The sequence below is a fragment of the Fringilla coelebs genome, assembly GCF_963513975.1.
Source record: "Fringilla coelebs genome assembly, chromosome: 12".
NCBI classification, from domain to species: domain Eukaryota; kingdom Metazoa; phylum Chordata; class Aves; order Passeriformes; family Fringillidae; genus Fringilla; species Fringilla coelebs.
This window is the reverse complement of record NC_140038.1, coordinates 3,144,665-3,165,813: the sequence shown is the minus strand read 5'-3', so window position 1 is coordinate 3,165,813 and position 21,149 is coordinate 3,144,665. Positions and strand designations below refer to the sequence as shown.

The 21,149-nt window shown below is 43.5% G+C and overlaps 1 protein-coding gene across 2 annotated transcripts in view; it reads left to right on the top strand.

Annotated features, from left to right (window-relative positions):
• Nucleotides 1-19,108, top strand: part of PEAK1 (pseudopodium enriched atypical kinase 1) — a 110,528-nt gene extending 91,420 nt beyond the window's left edge. For both annotated transcript variants that reach the window (XM_084213971.1, XM_084213970.1), the window contains 2 exons: nucleotides 1,641-2,389; nucleotides 11,787-19,108. In XM_084213971.1, coding sequence (XP_084070097.1) covers nucleotides 1,641-2,389; nucleotides 11,787-12,941 — 1,904 coding nt within the window. In that variant the 3' untranslated portion in view covers nucleotides 12,942-19,108. The remainder of the gene's footprint in view (nucleotides 1-1,640; nucleotides 2,390-11,786) is intronic.
• Nucleotides 19,109-21,149: the final 2,041 nt, after the last annotated feature.

Sequence of the window (21,149 nt, the reverse complement as noted above, 5' to 3'; positions counted from 1 at the left end):
TCTGAAATTAGGAGGGGTATTTCAGCATTCTATCCCAGCACTGCAGGGTTTGGTGCATCCTGGCCATGTGGATTTCAGGTTCTGTAGTGTTCATTAAAACTGTAACAACCTATCTTAACACGCAGAGGAAGCTAATATTTCTTTTTGCAAACTGCAAAGTCATTAATTATTAATTATGGGTTGAAGTGTTGTAATTCAGATCTGAATCTTAGATCCCCCTAGTCTTCCAGTTGAGTCCTCTCTTTACAAGGATTTTGTGGGCTTGGCAGTGTTAGGTTAACAGCTGGACTCTGAACTTAAAGGTCTTTTCAGCCAAAATGATTTTATGATTCAGCACATTATAAACAGTCAAATAGTTATGGTGTCTGTTCCCTCACTAGAAAAGATGCTCAGCTACAATCATTCAGAGCATCCATTTCAGGTCTGCTGTTTTCAACTGTCAGAGCTGGCTTCCTACCTTACCATGGCAGTCGGGGAACCTCCCAGGAGAAGTAGAAAGCTTATAAAATGATTTCTCTGAAAACAGGAGTTGATTGGAAGGATCTCATCTTTGTATGAGTAACAACACTTTCATTGTCCCAGAGCAGTGAGCTGGTCATTTGTATTGTGTGTTTATTAGCTTTTATTCTCCATTATATTTTTGTCATTTATTTATTCTGCATTTCCAAGGACTCTGGTGCTTATGAAACATAAATACCCTTGATAAAAGCCATCCACAACACATGACAGGAAGTTTATCTTCCCTAGATTCACACAAATGTCTGAAACTAGAAAATCCCAGCCTGTGTGTACGTAACTTGCCATTTGGGATCTCTTGAGTGAAGCCAGGTGTGGTTATCTCTGAATGTCACACTGCCAGCAGAGGTACCTGTGGCAAGTTAGGAAGGAAATGCATTAGACAACTTACAGTCAGGGGGAGGGCACAGGAGTTTTAATTGCAGGGTAGAAACTATTTCTGTCAAATTATGGTCCTGCTCTTGATGGCAACACACTCGTCAACTTGAGTGAAAGTTGCTTTGACTTCCTTGATTTCACTGTGTGAATCTGCTGGGGCAGTCCTGACTGCCTGATGTGACCTCCAGAGTAGCTAAACTGTTCCTTGTGTCTGGCAGTTTCTGGATTCCATTCTGAAATAGGATTTTCAGCCTGTCTAGTGCATTTCCCAGTTGTTTTATGGACTGTAATCCACCCTTAGTTTTAGCACATTTGAATAGAAAATAAGGAATAATATTACAGTCAGTTGACTACAGAAGAAATTATAGGACACTGGGTGTAATTGCTGAAACTGGACTTGGCCAAAGTGTCAAATGGAGGTTTGGGTTTTGCTTGCAGGTCTTGTCATTGGTCTGCTGGATGTAAAATGGCAGCAGTGCTAGTGCTGAAGGTGATTTCAATATATATGCCAAGGTCAAATCAAGACTGGCTGGATGTAATTAGATATATACGATGCTGATTTGGTCATTTACTTTCTAATTAGTTCATCTTTTCAAATATGGATCATGGGGTTTTTGAAATGTTGGGGGGGTAGGTTCTAGTCAGAGTTTTGGGAGTTTTTTGCCTTAAATTTCTTTTCAGAGTGCAAACAGGAGCAGCACATATGAAGTACTTTAATCTTCTCTCACTATTATCTCATTCCACAGGGCAGTCCAGAGCAGCTATGATCCCTCCAAAACAGCCCAGGCAACCCAAGGGAGCTTTGGATGATGCCATCGCCTTCGGAGGGCTGGCAGACCAGGAGACGGCGAACAACTTGCAGCCAACACCACCTCCACTGCCAAAGAAAACAATTCTGAGAGCCAACACGGAGCCGACTCCGCGAGATCTCCAGAAGCAGGCTCTGGAGAACAACCTGTGCATCATGGCCAACCCCACCTACGACATTGACACCAACTGGGAAGCGAGCAGCGCCTGCTCCTCCGTCAGCCTGGAGCTCAAGGTCCTGGACAACGAGTCGGGAGATTCCTTGGACAGGCCCGCAGAGAAGCTGAGGGCGGCCGCCTCGGCCACGAGCAGCGTTTCCAGCCTGGCCACCGTGGGCGTTAAGGAGCGCTGCTCCACCAGCATGGAGTCCCTGAGCGGGCGGCGCCTCTCGCAGGCCCGGCCGGGCCGCGGCGTGCAGAAGCCGCAGAGGCAGGCGCTGTACCGGGGCATCGAGAACAGGGAGGAGGTGGTGGGCAAGATCCGCAGCCTGCACGCGGACTCGCTGAAGAAGCTGGCGCTCAAGTGCGAGGATCTGTTCATGGCGGGGCAGAAGGACCAGCTGCGCTTCGGCGTGGACAGCTGGTCGGATTTCCGGCTCACCAGCGACAAGCCGTGCTGCGAGGCGGGCGACGCCGTCTACTACCCCGCCTCCTACGCCAAGGACCCCCTCAACAACTACGCCGTCAAGGTAGGGGGGCTGCAGCAGTGCTGACCTGGGTCAGGCAGGAGGGGCTGCAGCAATGCTGACCCTGCCAGGGCAGGAGGGGCTGCAGCAATGCTGACATGGGTCAGGGCAGGAGGGGCTGCAGCAATGCTGACCCTGCCAGGGCAGGAGGGGCTGCAGCAATGCTGACATGGGTCAGGGCAGGAGGGGCTGCAGCAATGCTGACCCTGCCAGGGCAGGAGGGGCTGCAGCAATGCTGACCCTGTCAGGGCAGGAGGGGCTGCAGCAATGCTGACCTGGGTCAGGGCAGGAGATGCTGCAGCAATGCTAACCTGGGTCAGGGCAGGAGGGGCTGCAGCAATGCTAACCTGGGTCAGGGCAGGAGGGGCTGCAGCAATGCTGACCTGGGTCAGGGCAGGAGGGGCTGCAGCAATGCTGACCTGGGTCAGGGCAGGAGGGGCTGCAGCAATGCTAACCTGGGTCAGGGCAGGAGGGGCTGCAGCAATGCTAATCTGGGTCAGGGCAGGAGGGGCTGCAGCAATGCTGACCATGTCAGGGCAGGAGGGGCTGCAGCAATGCTGACCTCTGTCAGGGCAGGAGGGGCTGCAGCAATGCTGACCCTGTCAGGGCAGGAGGGGCTGCAGCAATGCTGACCTGGGTCAGGGCAGGAGGGGCTGCAGCAATGCCAACCCCAGGCACTGGTGCCAAACTGTGACAGCAGCCACTCTGCACCACATCCCGCAGTGATAGGGCTGCTGCTGGCAGAGGGTGAGAAGGAAGGTTCCCAAGATGCAGGCTCTTCTTCTGTCCACACCCATCTGTGCCATTGCTACCTGCTGCTTAACTGCATGTTTTTCTTGCAGCTCCAAAACTGAAAGAGAAATCAACACATCTCAGTCTTTAGTGTGGTCACTGCTTAATGACATCTTGACAGAAAAGCTGTGTTCTTTTAACGTGTGTCAGAGGTTTTTTGAAACTCACAATAGCAAAATCCTTTGATTCACCTGCATGAAGAGGAAATGAGATCATCACTCCTAGTCAGGAAAGGTTTCCTAAAAACTCGAAAAGTTCTCCATTTTCAGAGCCATGTAATTTTAAGTGTAAATTCTATGGTATTAGACCTTTCAGTTCCCATACAAGGTCTTAGATTTTCACCAGGGCTCATTACCAGCCTTTCAGAAGCTCTGCCTAGCCATCAGTGTTTGCATTATAAATTCTTCAGCTAACACATTAAAGAAAAAAGATTTACTAGATTCACTGCTAATATATGAGTGCCTAGCTGGCAGCTAGCTCACCAGATATTGTTATTTCATGGACTTCTATATAGGTAGTTCTTTCTGAGTGCTGTAACTCTGCATTTCTCAATGCTTATCTGGTAGGAAGATAGTGAGAAGGACAGCTGAGACTCATAGCACTGTCAGGCTTCCTGTGTGACCTTGAGTAAATCACTGAACTTCTGACTCCTCCTTGTTCAAACTGAGATAAAACATTTATTGGCTGACCCAGATGTGTGAGGCCTGAGCTGTTATTCCTTATATTTCACATTCTCACAAGGGTGGTGCTTTACAGGAACAAAATGTTGTTACCACTCCTGCATGACTGTTTACAAGTAAGATATAAAAAACTGAAAGGTAAGATTGGTGCAGCTAGTATGTTTTTCTGAGACCTGAAGAGGTATCTTTTTAATGCAGATATCTGGCTCTAACCATTTCTATTGCATTAATTATTAAGGACTTCTCATTGGAGAAGATGTGAAATGAAATGTAGATGTCTTGGAGCTGCTGTGTGCAGTGGTACAGAGCAGGCAGGGAGAGCCAGCCCCTGAGCCTGCCTGGCAGCCAGCTGTGGCTCAGAATCAGCATCTGGCATTCTCATGGCTGGCCTGGAGGGTTTTGCTTTAATACAGCAATGCAAAATGATGGCTTCTAGGGCCCAAAGTGGTGTTTCTCTGTATGGGCAGGTTGAGTTAGCACTAATGTGATATCACATCACAGATGTGCCTTTCCAATATTCCCTGACAGGCAAGACCTGTGTCATTGGTCTGTTATCTCCTGGCCTCCGAAATACCCTTGTAGAAAGCCAGGGAGAAGAAAGAACAGCAGGGTAACATGGTCAAAGAGGTGCTAAATTTTCTTATTCATAATTCAGATTTCTTAAAAATAGTTCTCTGACTAACAAGATTTATTGCATGGTAATAGATGTGAGTGAAGTATCCACAAAATATCCTTGAGGCAGAGGTCACCAGGAGCTGTTGTGCTGTTAGGATGAGTGGAAAAGTTCCTCCTGCAAATACCCCCCTGGCTCTTACTGTGGTAGTGGAAGGTGTTGGCCCCAAGCTGATCTTTGACTTCTAAGCCATCAGTCCAGGATCAGATTTGTCCAAAAGCTCATAACCACAGATTGCTGTTTCATTACTCAGAGATTTGGGGAGTTTAGCTTTAACAAATATGCTAGTTTTTACTGCCATGGGTGTATTTTGTGTGAGCCAAATTACATAGTAATCTACCTTCAACAAATAACCTATGTCTGCCTGCCACTTTAAATCCCTTGTCCCCAAAACAGGGTGGAAAAAGCAGTGAGATGAAAATTGCTGGTGTGCCAATTGAATCCAAAACAGTCTTCCTGTTATTCTGGATCAAGTTTTAGAAATACACTTTGAAAGTGTATATGGAACCACATCTTTGGATGGTGTAAATTAATGTAGCTCTTTTGAGTTTTGCAGAACTACCCAAGCAACGCTGGCTAACAATTCAGACAGTTCTTAAGTTTTATGATTTTAATATTAGATCTGAGAAACAATGTCATAATGAGATTTTTAAAATTATTATTCTCTTTGTAGAAAACCAGAGATTCACCCCCAAACAGTGCCAATACTCTTGATACGTAAAATTTGCATTTTAATATTCTATTTCCAAAAATATAGTTACAAAAGCGTTGTTAAAAACCCGGCTTTGACCATTTAACTACTGCTGAATTAAATTTAGAACAGTGAATGATTTGTAGAGGTGAATGTACCAGTGCACTTTTCCATTCTGGTGGTTTCACCAGTAAAAGATGCTCTGATAAATCTGGTGGAGAATGAGCACAACTCGTTCTGTTGGGGTGGATATGAGAGGAAACATTCATAGGGGTGTGTTGTTTCACAGCACTTTATTTTGCTTTTTGCTTCAACTCTCACCTAATCTGCTAGTAAACACCCAGTGCAAAAATAGCTGCAGGAAGCCATGTGGAAATTATTTTGACTGAAATAAAACCAGTACATAAGTCGTGATCAGAAAAGTAGTTTTTCAATTGGAAAAATGTAAGTTCAATTTCAAGAAAGGTTTCCATAAAATTCCAGCCCCTGAGGTGTTTTTCTTTCACCTAAGTGCAGTACCACCTTCTAAGTTGTTGGTAGATCTGGGGCAATAGGGATAAACATTCCCCTGAAACCACAGTCTTATCAGTAATTCCAAATATGTGGTGAAAAGGTTACACCAAAGTAAAAGCAACACAGAGCACCAGCTCTTGGACACAGCAGATTGGATGAGCTCTGTTCTTAGTGCCCTGACACAAATTGAATAAGGCACCGATGTGGTAGGGACATCCTTTATTAATAAATAAATAAATGAATTAGATTACTCAGAAGGAAAAACAGACACTATGACCACTGTGTCAGTGACATAAACTGGTTCCACTTTCAGAAATAAACTCCAAGCAGACCTGTGCAGTGTCACAGGCTGACTCAGGAGCCATGATTCAGAGTCCAGACAGAACAACAGCCATAAAACCCAGCTGGCTCTGGCCACAGGCACGTGTGGCTGTGCTGGTCAGGTGGGTAACAGCAATTGCAGGGGTGCAAACAGCTCAGAGGAGCAGTTCAGATTTATTGCTTGGATTCTGCAGGGCAGCAGAAGCTCTCCTAGCAGTAAAACCTGAGGATTCCTGGTAAGGTTTGTGTGCCAGGTATAGAACACAGGAATGCAGAAGAAAGCAGTGCTGGGCTGACCTTGGCTGGCAGTTTTCTATTGCAGCTGACAATTACTTCCTAGTCATGTTTAGTTTGTCACAGAGTGCTAAGGTGGTTTTATTTGGTAATTCAGTTTCCTAGTGGAGCTTCCTGTCAGAAGGATTGTTAAAGGTTATCCCAGAACTTCGTGCTTCAGATCAAAACAAAACATTCAACTTCCAGCCCATTCCCAGTTCAGTCACAGCAAAACAGAATTCTGTGTTTTGGCACATCATTAAAAAGTCAAAGCTCTATTCCAAGGCCAGATCAAGAAAATGAGGTCAATCAGAGATCAAACTGGCCTCCTTGGAAAACAAGGTTGTGCCAAGAACAAGCTATCAGTTTGGGATTAGCAAGCTTTCATTCTACACAGAATTTCATTTGCAGTTGTCCCTCTGTGCAATACAACAAAGTGGCACAGATGGTGCAGTCTTTGTGATCTTCTGTGTTTCTCATTTTCAGCGCTTGTAAATTCATTTCCCACAATCCTGGTGGTGCTGTGAGTTCACTGCTGCCGTGTGAAATGCACAGGACAGAGTGGGAATGAGCTTCCCTGCTGGGAAGGGAGAGTCAGCTGATGGCACTGTGGGCCACAGCACTCACAAAGGAAGAAAAGCTGACGCAGAACATTTTGCACAAGCTCTGAAATGTTCAAATTCTGCTTCTTGGGCTGGGAACACCGAGGAAAATTGAAATGGCAGAGTATAAGGAAAGCTGTCCTATCCCTATAAATGTGACAGACATTCTGTTCACGTGGGTGCATTAAGGAAAAGATACATGATGACAGTGCATTCCAGTGAAAAGGAAGTTGGATACTTTGCATTCCTTCCTCCTTGTACTCTCCTTTTTTCTCATTGCTTTCTTGCGTCATGTGGAAGGGTTTTTCATCAACATTGCTTCATCTTTTGAGCAACCAGCTCTTTATCAGCTCATGAAATAAGGCTGGCCAAGCCCTTATCAACACCTTCCTGTCAGCTGCTATCACATGCCATATCTTCATAGCTCAGCTGGATGTTTTTCATTAAAGCAAATAGTAAATGACTCATTGATCCTACTTTCTGTGTTAGTGTTTTAGTCAAAGTATTTTCACCTTTTCTTCCTGTGCCAAAAAACATGTATTCAGCATATTCTATATGTAAAAGGCAACAGGATTTCCATCTTTTTGAGTAAATGACTGGAACAGAAAAAAGCTTTAAAAATGCAAAGGAAACTAGGCTATATATTTTTTTCCCAGCTTTGACACAGAATTAACCATCACAAGCAGAAAAGGAGCTCTGTGTGCACTCCTTTAGCAATTCATCACCAGCAGTTGCAAATACTTGCTAGGGAGGCCAATAAATTTCACCTTTTTTTCCCTAATTTTTTTCAAATGTAAATACTGACTTCACCTCAAACCATTTTGAAAGTTTAAAATCTCTGTCATTCAGATGGTAATTTTAGGTGATAGGGGAGTTATTCCAGTACAAAAGGCTTGGGTGAGAATAATTACCCAGTGATGGTATTAAACACCAGTATTTGCTACTCTGTTGCAAAATCATAATATAAAGTAGACTTCTGAGTAGAGCCTGCAATGTAAAAGAATGTGAATAGTGCAATGCAAACCCCCAAGACTTACCTGAAGAGAAGCCAGACACTTACAGGAACATCAGATTACTGCAGGTCTGTCTTCTAGAAACTGCTTTATGAATTCAGGCAGGTGTCTGATTTGTTCTCACACTCTGAGTTTGGGTGCTGCCTCCAGAAATCCCAGCTTTCCCTTCCTCCTGACAATTGCAGAGTGCCCAGTGTACAGATTTTAGTGTTTGTGTAGTCAGCAATTTAATCAGCCTGAAATAACCCAGCTGCCTCTTCCACTTCTCACTTCATGGTGTTTGTAAACAAAAAGCAAGAAGCAGAAAATACATCTCAAATCAGATCTCAGCTCTCTTGTCTTTGTAGATATTGAATGCAGGTTCATGTTCCCATCTCCTTCTCTGCATTAAACAAGAGGGCTGGAAGTGTCCAAAAGCCATCACCATTGGCCATTTGTGGGATTAGGGATTTTTCCCTATATTGGTTGGATTCCCTAACAGCACAATAAGGAGGGAAAATCTCTTTTCATGAATGCAGTCATTTTAGTATCAGTTTTAATCATTATTCTATTTAGTATTTAATGTCTGGTTTGTTGATAACTTAAATTCTGTTTTATTGGTGTAGAGAGGAGTCTGAAGCAAGACCTCATTAAATTTAAAAACTGATTTTGGGGAAAGTTTGGCCCTGGTGTGTCTTCCTACCTTAGAGTGGACAGTGCTGAATGTTTTCAAGAACACATGGAGTTAGTAATGTAATTTATTCTGTATAAAGTGTTCTGAGGATCATTGGACAAAAGCTTTGTTCTGCTGAGTGATGGAGAGGCCTCAGCTGCAATACTGAATTCATTATAGGTACCACTCTTCAGAAAGTTCTAATACATGGGGAGAATCCAGAAAGAGAAACACAAATCAGAGGATTAGGAATAAAGATAGGAGAAGTAAGGGCTGGGTATTTTCAAAAATAAACAAAGAGGATGGGAAAGTTACATTTTCCCCAGATGTGAAGGTATATTCAAGGATGGGTATCAGGAATCAATTTTTACCCAATCAGCAAGGAGAAGGGCTGTCACTTTAATTTGAAGTGAAGTTGATTTGGGATTGAATAGTAGAAGGAAAAATAAAGAAGATAGAGAAGCAGAACTGTTTAGTAGGCTGGAGAGGTCATCTCAGGCATGACCAAACAGAGGAGACTGGTCTTGCAGGCCACTGGCTCAGGAAAAACATCCTCTGCACCAACAGCTGGATGCCTTTGGATGCAGATGTGCATGGCCAGCCATTGCTGAAAGAGAAGAAAGCATCAGCACACCCATAAAGCAGGGATGAAAGCATGCTTCTGTGCTCTCACAGGTCTGGGATTGGCCATGCCTACTAGAATGAGGGAACCAAAGCTGATTTTGAGAGGTGCAGGTCCTGTCTCCAGCTTTATCTGAAATAGCAGTAAATTTGAGAACATTCTCTGAAACAGGAAAAGAGGCTGCCTGGGGCTAAAATTAGAAACTAGGAGAAAGTCTTGATTCCTTTGCTTTTCTTTTTCTGTTGGCAAGGAGAAATTCTTTCCATAAACTTTTAAAAAAGCCTTATATTCACCAAACTGAGATGTGTATATTGTTTTCAGAGCACATACTTTGTGGATTATATATTCCTAGCAGAATATCAGTTTTAGCTGACTGGTGGCACTAGAAATCCTCTGTGGATTAAGAAATAGAGTGCAGTAGCCAAGGCCAAGTGTGGTTCTCAACATTTTTTATCAGCAAGCAAACTTGACTTTAATTTTAAACTCTTTCAGAATGAGGATTTTGTTGGGTTTTTTTTCTTAGGTCACTTAAGTATTTTTAAAAACTAAAGGCTGAATTACAACATGCTGAACCTTTTCTGCAGTTGGAATTGAGTATTCCCATGGCTGGCTGTGCAAGAAAAAGGCCATGGACCTGAAGGGCATAGAAGATGGAACAATTTTGTTTTCCTTAATAGCTGTTCTCCCAGTCAGATTTGATACACACCATGTGTGTACATTCAACACCTATATATGAGTCTGTACAGCTTTTCTACTTCTGTCTTCTGTGCAGTATTAAGTATTTAATCAATCTGGGGACTTCAGTCTCAAAGACAATCAGCTGGCTTTTTCTTTTTCTGTATAATTCAAAGGTTATTGCTATATTTTTGCCTCTATAACCCTTGAGAGGAGGGACCAGGGGGCACACATGCCACTGAGAACTCATTTCACCTCTAACAGGGTAAAATACATTTGAAAATTTAAGTGAGCAAAAGCCCCTGTATAAACAGGGTAAGGATCAACATTTACTCTCATAAATAAAATTGACTAGAAAATGGATTTTTCAAATCAGTTTTATGGTTTTGTGGCAGTTATAAACAGGCAGTTTCAGTGAACAGAATGAGTAGGGAAATGTAAGTGCTTGTGAAGTATGGAAATAAGCAGAGTCTCAAAGACAAGAGGACAATCAGAATGTTGTTACAAATTTTGTCTGAGTTCCTGTGGTTATCTAACAATGCAGTTTTCTGATCAACTACCATAAAAGATTAAATCTCACATTTATATTTCTTAACCACATAAGCATGTAAAATATGAAAAATTTATGTGTGTGTTACTGAAAGGTAGGTTTATAACTTAGCTGCAGAAGTTCTGAGAAGGGGGAAAATGAGAAACAGGAAGAAAAGTCACCTAATGCTTACATTTGGGGCTGGGATGAGATCTGGGTCTCTTGGTGGTGGTGGCTGTGTATAACAAGTGCTGACTGTAGTTATCTGGCTTTCCTTGCTTCCAGAGATGAGCTAAGGGAAGCTGGAGTTTCATCTGGAGAGAGATGACTTCCTCTTTTTTCTTCTCTGAGCTTTGTACTTAAAACCTGTTGGTGCATTACAGCAAGTGAATAGTTACACTCTAACCATGAAAAAGATCAAAACATACATCTAACCTTACATGCTGTGAATGATCTCTCTGAATTTAGCAGAACTAAGGTTAATATGCAAAGGTCAAGACAGATGAGTCTTTGTAATTTTAATCAGTTAGTAGCTTAGAAACAGAGGCCCTAATAGTGACTTTTGTCAGAGGTTGGAGCTGCCAGTTGTTATGGGAGTGCAAACAATTAATAAGGATAATTAGTATGTTGATAATGTATATATCAATAAGATACTTCTGGACATAAATACAGTATCTATGGCAAAAAAACAAACCATATTTTGGATCTTGATAATTGATTGAAAGCAGTTAAGGTACCATGTTCTACTGATTGTCCACTCATCAGGTGAGCCAAGTCTGCCTGGCTGCAGGCTGTGCCATGCACACATGCACCCCTCACTGCAGACACACTGCTGCAGCTCATGGGTTTCAGTTCCAGTTCCAGTGGGCAAGGAGCAAACATCAGTCACCGAGCTGACAGGGCTCGACTCGTTGTGCCATGCTAACTCAGCCATGTGCAAGTGTTTGGTCAAATGCTTTATGCATATTTCTTTGTATCCCCTATTGCTATTGATTATTTTTATCCTGTTCAAGCTGCACACAAAGCTGAGAGAACTTGGAATAAAATCATACAGGTAAAAAAAGCTTTGCTGTGCATTTACCGTGTATCAGCTGCTGTTCTGATTATAAACCAGAATTGTATTTTCCATTGGATCGTCTGTGCAGAGGGAGAGATGCCTGCATGTATTGCTCTGCAGTTGCTTACTAGCCAGTGAGAACTGTTTGGGTGCCTTAAGACAGTCTGCCAGGGTCGTCCATTAAAAAAATGTTCATTGCTGGTGTTTAGGCCTAGACTGGAGATCCCACCAGCAAAGTACATATTAAAAAAAATATAGAGAATTTAGGAATTAAAGAATGATGTCTGTTCTGTTTCTTTTCCCCCAGATTTGTAAGAGCAAGGCTAAGGAGTCCCAGCAGTATTACCACAGCCTGTCCATCCGGCAGAGCCTGGCTATCAACTTCAACATCCAGCAGGACTGTGGCCATTTCCTGGCTGAGGTGCCCGTGCGCCTCCTCCCGTGGGAGGACGACGACGCGGCGGACGTGGAAGAAGAGCGGGAAGAAGAGGAGAAGGAGCCTGAGCAGAAGAACAGAGACGCTGCCTGCAGCCCAGAGGCCTCCTGCAGGGACAGCCCCAGCAGGCAGGGCACCATCGGCAAGCCCCGCAGCCGCGTGGTGGTGATCACGCGCGAGGTGCCGCAGCTGACCGTGGCCGACTTCGTGCGCGACTCCGCGCCCCGGCACAGCAAGAGCCCCGACCTGTACGAGAGACAGGTGTGCCTGCTGCTCCTGCAGCTGTGCCTGGGCCTCGAGCACCTGAAGCCCTATCACATCACCCACTGTGACCTGCGCCTGGAGAACCTGCTGCTGGTTCACTCCAGGCCGGGAGGCAGCGCCCTGAGCCCCGAGGCCACAGAGCCCAACCCCAACACCGCCTGCCCGGCCAGGTTAATTGTGAGCAACTTCTCCCAGGCCAAGCAGAAGAGTCACATGGTGGATCCTGAGGTCCTACGGGATCAGTCCCGCCTGGCTCCAGAAATCATCACTGCAACGCAGTACAAGAAGTGTGATGAGTTCCAGACTGGCATCCTCATCTATGAAATGCTGCACTTACCCAACCCCTTTGATGAGAATCCAGAGCTGAAAGAGAAGGAGTACACTTGTGCCGATCTCCCCAAGATTCCTTGCCGTTCCCTCTACTCTCAAGGGCTTCAGCAACTTGCCAGCTGCCTGCTGAATCCCAACCCTTCGGAGAGGATCTTGATATCAGAAGCCAAAGGAATCCTTCAGTGTCTGCTTTGGGGCCCACGTGAGGACTTGTTCCATGCGCTCAGTACATCTTCCAACCCCTCACGGAGAGATGCCATACTTCAGAACTGGCTCGATATAAAAAGGACGCTGCTGATGATCAAGTTTGCAGAGAAGTCCTTGGAGAGGGACTGTGGAATTATTCTGGAAGACTGGCTTTGTTGTCAATATCTGGCTTTTGCCACTACAGACTCACTTCATCGCATTGTGAGACTCATGAAGCAGCACTAGTTGTAGAGCCTGTTGCTTTTCGTGAAGCATCCCCACCTCTGCCCCAGCCCTCACTCCAGCCTGCACTAGGGCTCACACTTTGTACAATTGTTACAGAACAGCCTAGACAACGAAGCCAACAACTCTGAGCAAATAGGTTCTAATTGGAGAAATTGCATCCTGTACCAAGTATGACAGAAACTTTACTTTTTTGCCAGGCCTGCTAGGGATTGATCACATACACGACTGCATTTGGATCAGCCAGTATGTAACTTGATTCATATCTGGCTGAAAAGGAGAGCAAGCTTTGATACCACTATTTCTACCACTGCAGTAAACAAATTGCCCTCCTCTTCTGGGTAGTTTCTGTCATTTCCTACGTAGCATTGATTAGTGAATAGCAGTGACCATAAGCAGAGATGGATTAGTGGTGAATGTGAGATGAATTATCCACCATGCCACAAAACACTCGTTTGCTTTCACTCCACATACCACACATTTCCTCTCAGCTTAGTCCCCCACAAGCAGGCTGTGCTCCTCTTCCCTTTGGTCTCAACCAAACAGGTTCTGATCTTTCTCTTACACTTTACACCACCTCTACTTTCCTCCCCAGATGTGCTTTTCCCACTGAGCATGGCAAGTGTCAGTGAGCAGTAAGCACCTGTGTTCAGTCCTCTTCCCTCCTCCTCTGCCTCATTGCCTACCCATATCCTTTCTAACCATTCACAATTTCATCAGTACTGCCTTAATCACACCATTACCCTTACCTTGAGACCTGTGCATTAAAAAGCAGCATATGCACACTTTATCTATCCTATTTCCTAGGCAACTTTCCCCAGTCTGGACTGTTGATGTACTGTAGCCATAACCACATTTATACAAGAACAATACAACACTTGGTGGACCCTTGAAATTCCCCTTCCATTGCAAAAAGCACTAAAGCCTGACTTGAAATGGATGGACAATCACTGCTATGAATCAGGGACGAAAATAAAAGCCACCTCTTCTGTTTTGGTTTGGTCTGCTCTTGTCACTTATGCCATACTGCAAAGTGAGACTGAAATTGGCTCTGCAGGTTTGTTGGCAGATTGAAATGTTTAGAGGTTGTCTGTGTGTAGCTAACAGGCAACGTGGAGATACTTTTACTGCAGACAGAGTTCTCTGAAGGGTAAGAACAAGGGTGCAAAAACACTGCTGTTTAATTATTGAGGGAGCTGCTAAGTTTGGCAGCCACGACCAACAGCATCATGATCCACATTTCCTACAGCAGTGCTTGGCTGCCCATCTCTTGCCTGTTGTTACCAGTGTTCTCTAATGTTGCTATAGTCAACACCCTAAAAATGGAATGTTGTCAGAAGAGCTCAAAGAGCATCACAGACAGAGTTTTGGACTAGAGCAGGAATTAGTAAGGATTGAAGAGTCAGAATGTTTAAAACCTCAACTTGAAGGAGCTTTTTCACTTTTCAAGGCCACTGCTGACTTCCTTCTGTGCCCTAAGAGCTGTTTCCCGTGGAACCTCTGTACAGACAGTATCTTTGCTCAGTTTTGGTAGGCTAGAAGTTGTTTCCCAAGTTGCTCTGAAGAATGGATCTGGATGCAGAGGGAAAAGCAATCCTGAATATTCTGACCCAGGTGATGGAAAGCAGACAGCCGTAGTTATGAGCCTGTGCTTCTCTCCTATGGATCTATGTGCAATTCTTGTATTATTTTTTAAAGCTGTACATTACAGTGTTCACTTTACACACCAGCCTTTACCCAATGCTAGATCTGCAGCCCCTTCCTTTACTTTCCTGGCACATAAATGCACAGATATCCATGTGTTCTTTTTATGGATTGATGTTCCATTGTAATTGTTAAAACTGTGAGGAATCAATTCACTTCAGCCTTGAAACAAATAGCCACTTTATACAACATATGCATTCTTGGACCACGTGCATGGAAACTGAACAAACAGTCCTGCAGGCTTAAAGTCAGCAAGAGTAGCTCTGGATCCACGGCGTACATGGAGGGCTGACGTGTCTGTGGGATTCTTCTCTGGCACCTCTCAGAGCTCAGCTCAATGGCCTGTGGAAGCCTACATCGATTGTGCCCTAGTATAGACTGTCTTCGTTACCTTTCTGAAGATTTTTTTGAAACTTCTGATTGTTCTTTTGTTTGATTCACCTGTATCAGTGAAGGATCAGGCAAGGATGAGGATAATATATTTTAATGTGATATGTATGTTTTTCTTTCTCTTTTTGGCAAGAAGGTTAGGATGGTGGCATTGATGCAGAAAAAACAGGACAGTGCATTAAAAGCCCAAGTGCAATGTATGTAGTTGAAGTACTTCCTCTACATCAGGAAAGAAAGTTTCTGCACTACTGCTGAGCAGCTTGTAGAAGAACCTTTACAAAGAATCTCCTGTTGAGTGCAGCCCTGCTTTATCTGGACACAGGAGGGCAATGCTCCCATAATTCACATACACCGAGCATGGCAATCACTTGTGTACTACCTACTAGCTATTAGTGCCAGTGTGCTGAGCTGCCAGTGGGGCTTCTTGTTCTCTGTGGTCTGGTTTTGTGTTTGTTCCGTGGTGTGTGTGTGTGCTCCTGACTTCCCAGCTAGCTCACATAGGCATAGGAATAACTCTTGGACCACTTGGCATTGCAGTGGGGCCATCTCTGGATGCTCTGGGTGTTCCCTTGTTTAGGGACACGTGTTCCCACTGTCACTTTGATGTCAACACGCACATGCAGTTGGATGTTGAATGTTGTACAAGTGTAGGTATGAATGCAGCTGGTCCAAGGCCTTTGTATCTCTAGCTATCTAACTTCAGTTTGTATCTTTTGTGATGCACCAATACTCATTTTAGCTCTGCAGTATAACCAAGCATGGATAGATGTTCACTACCAACCTCTTTCTTGTGCAGCACTGGGTAAACTTTAGCAATTTGTAATGTTGTGTGGTTTTTTTCTTTAAAAAAGAAAGACTGGCCAATGTAATCGAACCTGATCTGGCCTGAGTTCTTCCTTGAGGAGCTTGAGGCTGACTTTGCAGATCTGCCCTTAACCGATGATTGCAACTGTGTTTGTGGTGGTTCTCCATCCTGGCACCAGATCGTGCCACGTAAATACACAAGAATGTATGCGTTAAACTGATTGTAAACAAATCCTAAGAATGCTACAGCATAATTGCTAAGCAAAAGGAAAAAAACCCGCTCTGTTTGTAACAGGATCCTGTGTATGGCAGGAACAAAACCCCTGGCTGTGCATGTTAGAACGTACTTGAACATGTGCACAGATCTTGAATTTTTTTCTAGCAATGTCGCACTTTCAGTTGAGCTCAAGAAATAGGAAGAGCTGCAAATCTAAGATAACAGTATTGACTGTAAATATATATTTTTCTATTAATAAAAGCTGTCATTCAAATATTTTTAACATGAACTCTTAAAGATTTTTCCAGTGGAAACTAATTTCTGGAAAAATCAAATGCTTCTTTGAAGAATTATGACGAGTGGTTTCTGATCCTTTTAGAGCCATTAAAACCCTCTCTAATATTACAGAGAGAGCACAGTGATTGGATTCACAATGTTTAGTGCCTTGTCAAAAACCTGAAATGTAGCTGGTCAGTTGGTGGAAATCTTATTCTTTTCATAAGAGCCCTAGAAATAATACTGCCCATGTAAAGATGCAAAAGACTTTACAAAGTTCAGTGCTGTACTTTGTATGATACTGGGTTGATCCATTCCATAAGACTCGTGTGAACGGGTTCCTTTAAGTTGCTTGTAGTACAGTGTAAACCTGAAGTAACAAAACTGTGGGCTTTCAAATTTGGGATCTGGAACAGGGAGAATACCAATGGATGCCAAGTCAGTTGTTGCAGCCTGGCCAGGCATCAGGAGAAGCCTCTTGCTCTGACAATCTCTGCAGACACTCGGTGCTGTGCTGGCCAGGGGGTCTGGCTGGGAGCAGCAGGGAGGGGGGAACGTGCTGCTCCTGCTGGAGGGGCTGGAGGGGCTGCACAGCAGCCCTGGGCTGTGGTGGGAAATGCAAACCTCTCTTCAAACAGGAGTGCTACAAGAACTGCTCCTGAGGTGATTTGGAAAGTGGGTTAGTTTTGTATTTCTTAAATGGGAATTACTAATTGTCTGTCAAGCCTCAGATCTGATCCAGTCAATATGCAGAACCAGGTGAATGTAAAGAGACTCTACTGGTAAAAGCTTGCCTGTACATTTGTAGGAATGAGGGAATCCAGAATTTTCTTCTGGAGCCCCTGGAATGTCCAGATGCAGAAGCCTGGTCTCACTTCAGAGTTCAGACTGATGAAATCAGTAACTTCAGCCAGGATACCGTGTTGCTGCCCCACAGAGAAGAGTGCAGGTAGCTTTTACAAAAGTGTTCCACCTTAAATCTTTCATGCTCCACACATCCTACCCACAAAGTATGAATGGATCATCTTGACGTGTTAATACAAGAGGATTCCTACATGTTATAGAGAAAAATATATTATTTAAATAAAATATGTGTGTTAGGGTTCAGCTGCCTGCAGAATTTATTCAGTAGCTTCATACTGTAGGTCCTTGATTTTAACGTGTATTTGCTGCTGAAATAAAATGTATCTGGTTCTGAATTCTTGTGCTGAGATTCCCATCTAAATTAATTTCTTTTTTTTTGTGATAACAAATCCTTATGTAAATATAAAATAAATGATCCTGTTTTTATTTAAATCAATTTTAAGTTTTCTGAGGGATACAATAGAAACTGAGTCAGACCTTTTAATGCACTTTCTTTTCCCCCTTTCTCTAAATTGACTGTTTCTCAGTACAATCAGGACTTTACTGCATGACTAGACTGTCAGTTTTACTCTGATTTTGCAGAGGTGGTGCTGGTTCTGCTAAAATTCCTTGTAAGACCTGGAGCACAATCAGAGCCCTCCAGCCAGCACAGAGAAAGATGTGATTGTGATTTAGTTATGCAGTAAGAGAACATCAAAGAAGTACAGAATAGAATTTTAAATACCTCTGTAAAAATACACCTGTGGAAATATTCTGTAAACAGTCATGTGGATTACAAAGACTTCAAGCAAAGAATACACAAAAAATACTTTTCCAAACACTGGGGAGAAATTTCATAAGGGCACCCTCAACTCCAAAAGAAGGAGCAAGTCTTTTTCCCTGCTGTGTTGCAGAGAATTTCTGGTAGACATTTGTATGGATTTTCTTGCTCACCTGGATGCAGTGTTAGAAGGATGGTGATTTTGAATAGGTGTAGAATGTAATTTAAATAATTTCCTGTAAGTCTCCTTGCATTGGTGCTCCACTCAGCATTTACCTGGAAACCACAGAATGCTTTCAGATCAAGCAGAGTTGCCAGTGAGAAATGAAATACTCAACTTACCTGTACATAAGCATTTTACCACTCTACAGCTTTTGAGAATTTGGTTTTTACTTCAGACTATAAAGATTTTTTTTTCCATAAATTTAAGGGGAAGATTTCAGGGATTTAGAAGAGGTTGGAGCTTTTTTTTTAATATGGAAGAAATATTTGTTCATAAATATATATATACATACATATATATATATGAGTGCATGTGGGCATGTTTTCATATATATGTATGTATATGAATTTTTTATCCCTAAAGTATTCTTTGCCCCTTTTTGCTTGAAAATATATATATATTATATATTGTATATATAATATATATTTTAAGAGTGTGTAAATTTTAATATAGTTATTTCATAAATAACACCTCTTCAAAACGTACTCAAAACTTCTGTTTCCTTATCCTTTGGATTGTTGGTATTAGAAGGTTTTGCAGTTGAAATCCTTGGGTTTTTTTCTTTTAAAACTTGATTATGCTGAGCATTTAAGAATATGTTCTTGTTTTTAATAAAAGGGGGAAATTTATTTTTAAATTGGGGATTCCAAAATCTGTGAACTTTTATAAATGGGATTTCTTTAAATGCCTTGAATAAGGGAATTTCTTTTAATTTCTTTTTTCAGTTCCATTCTTGTGGGTAATTTGTATTTGGAATTCCTGGTTGCATTGCTTTATCTGGTGCTTCATATTGATATTTACACATTTTTATATAAATAAGTATATAAACTTCAAGCCTTCCTTTGTGATCAGGGGCAGTTACACTCTGGTTTGCTGTGGTACTTTGCTGTGTACTCCGTGGCATTCATGTTACTGTGTAAATAAACTAGTTTTATTACACTCCAAATCAAACTTGCCCTTGCCTGATTTTCCCCCTTCCTAGATAACGAGACAGAACCATGTATTTCTGAGGCAAATGCATGTGGCCAGGGCAGCAGAGGATTGTATCCACGAGCAGCTGGGTTGGCAGCAGCAGTGCGGGTGTGGCAGGTCACACATCCCGGCTGCAGGAGCCGCCTGTGCTCAGGACACTGTCCCAGCTCCCACCTCTGGCGCTGCCCCAGGAGCCTCACCACGGCTGGCACTGTTTCAGCTCCATCTGGCCAGTGGCAGCAACAGCCCAAAAATAAACTGGCCCCCAGTGGCTGCTGTTGGTTGAAGCAGAGTCTTGTAAGGCCTGCTTGGAGAGACGTGACTTGGCACGTTAATGACAACGGCCACGCTGGGGACAACCCTTGGCATGTAAGGAGCTGAGCCAAAGTTAGAGATTTCCCTAGAGTGGACAGGGTTTAAATGACCTGCTGTGAAGGAATAAAATTACTCTTAAGTCAAATTTTTACATGCAGGGACAAAGCAGGAGGATGCCTCCAAGGCAGTCGTCTGTGGTGGAATTCATTGTGTCTGATCTGTTACCTTGAAGCATCCGACCTGATGGAGGGTCTGTGGGAAACAGATGGGATGATGTGCATCTTCTGCAGTGTGCAGACACACTTCAGTGGCACTGAGATCAAACAGCTCAATTTTGTACCCACATTTGACAGGCAGCAGTGCTAGCTGCAGATGCTAATTTATTAGTGTAGAACAGATGACACAATATACGTCAGAGCAGTGCCGTGCTTCTGCATGACAATCACACTGCTCACAAATACTCTTGAAAGAAAAATAAAAACAACCCAAAAAACCAGCCTGCAGGCTCTATTCTCCCCGCAGTCACAGTGGCTTTGCACAGGTATGTCGTCGCTTCAATGATCAGAATTAGTTGAAGTGTAACTGCTGCCTGCCCTTCACATTTATTCCTTAGACACGGTATGAAAGCCTTTCAAAAACAGTTTAAGCTATTGTCCTTATCCTTTTGAAAGTACAAAGCTAGCTGACTCCAAAGGTGTCACACATAAATACACAGCACATTTTACAGCCTGACAGATACTTTGGCTTTGCCAGAGTAATCCCTGCTCACTTCAACAAAGTGCCATGGACTTCAGCTAGAGAGTTCGATTATGCCATTTATGTCAGTGGCAATCATCACTCTGCAGGGAAAAGATATGCAGAAATAGACTGAGCCCTTGTCAAGACATGATAATTATACTAGTTTAACTAAAATCTGTTTGAAATTAATTTAGTTCTGTTAGTGCAAACTCTCTTGTGGGTGTCCTTAAGCAGTCGCAGTCTGGCGTTCTCGTTTCAGCTTGTGCCAGACATGAACACAAGTGGAACAGATGCCTGGTTTCAGTTGATGCAAAAATGTCTGTATCAGATTCTTCACCAACCCAGAAACTCACCCAATAGTAGAGCTATGTTCTACATGATGGACCTTTCTTTTGTAGAAAGCCTCCCTGCATCACTGGAGCTCTGCAGGCTGCTGCTTTTGCCCCAGTTAATGAGCTTCTGTGGTGCCCCACAGGAATCACAGCATCCTCCTTGCCCAGAGGTGCTTTTAACCAGGCTTGGTGGAAGCAGTTCCCAAGGCAAGCTGCTCTGCAGACAGAGGCTGTAGTTTCCATTCTGAGCTGACTGGTAGATCTGTGGAGAAAGATACACATTAAAACACAGGTTTGAGCCTTCAAATCTGCTGCACTTGCTGCTGCTGCTGCTGTCTCAGGAGGCAGCACTAGGGCCGGGTGGTTAGCCCACTCCCAAGGAAGATGGGGGCAGGCTCCTGGCCGTCAGTTCAGTGCTTCCAGATGAGCAAAAAGTCATTGTCTGGCAAACAGACACCAGGGGAGTCACTGGGAGAGCAGCTCGGAGGCTCTGAAGCAGATTTGCTTGTGTAAAATCAGAGAACTCAAAGTAATAGCTACCAAAGGTGCATTTTCTGTTATATCTCCTGTTCTCACCCTTTGTTTTGCTGTCATTAGAGTGTTGCTTTTGTTACAC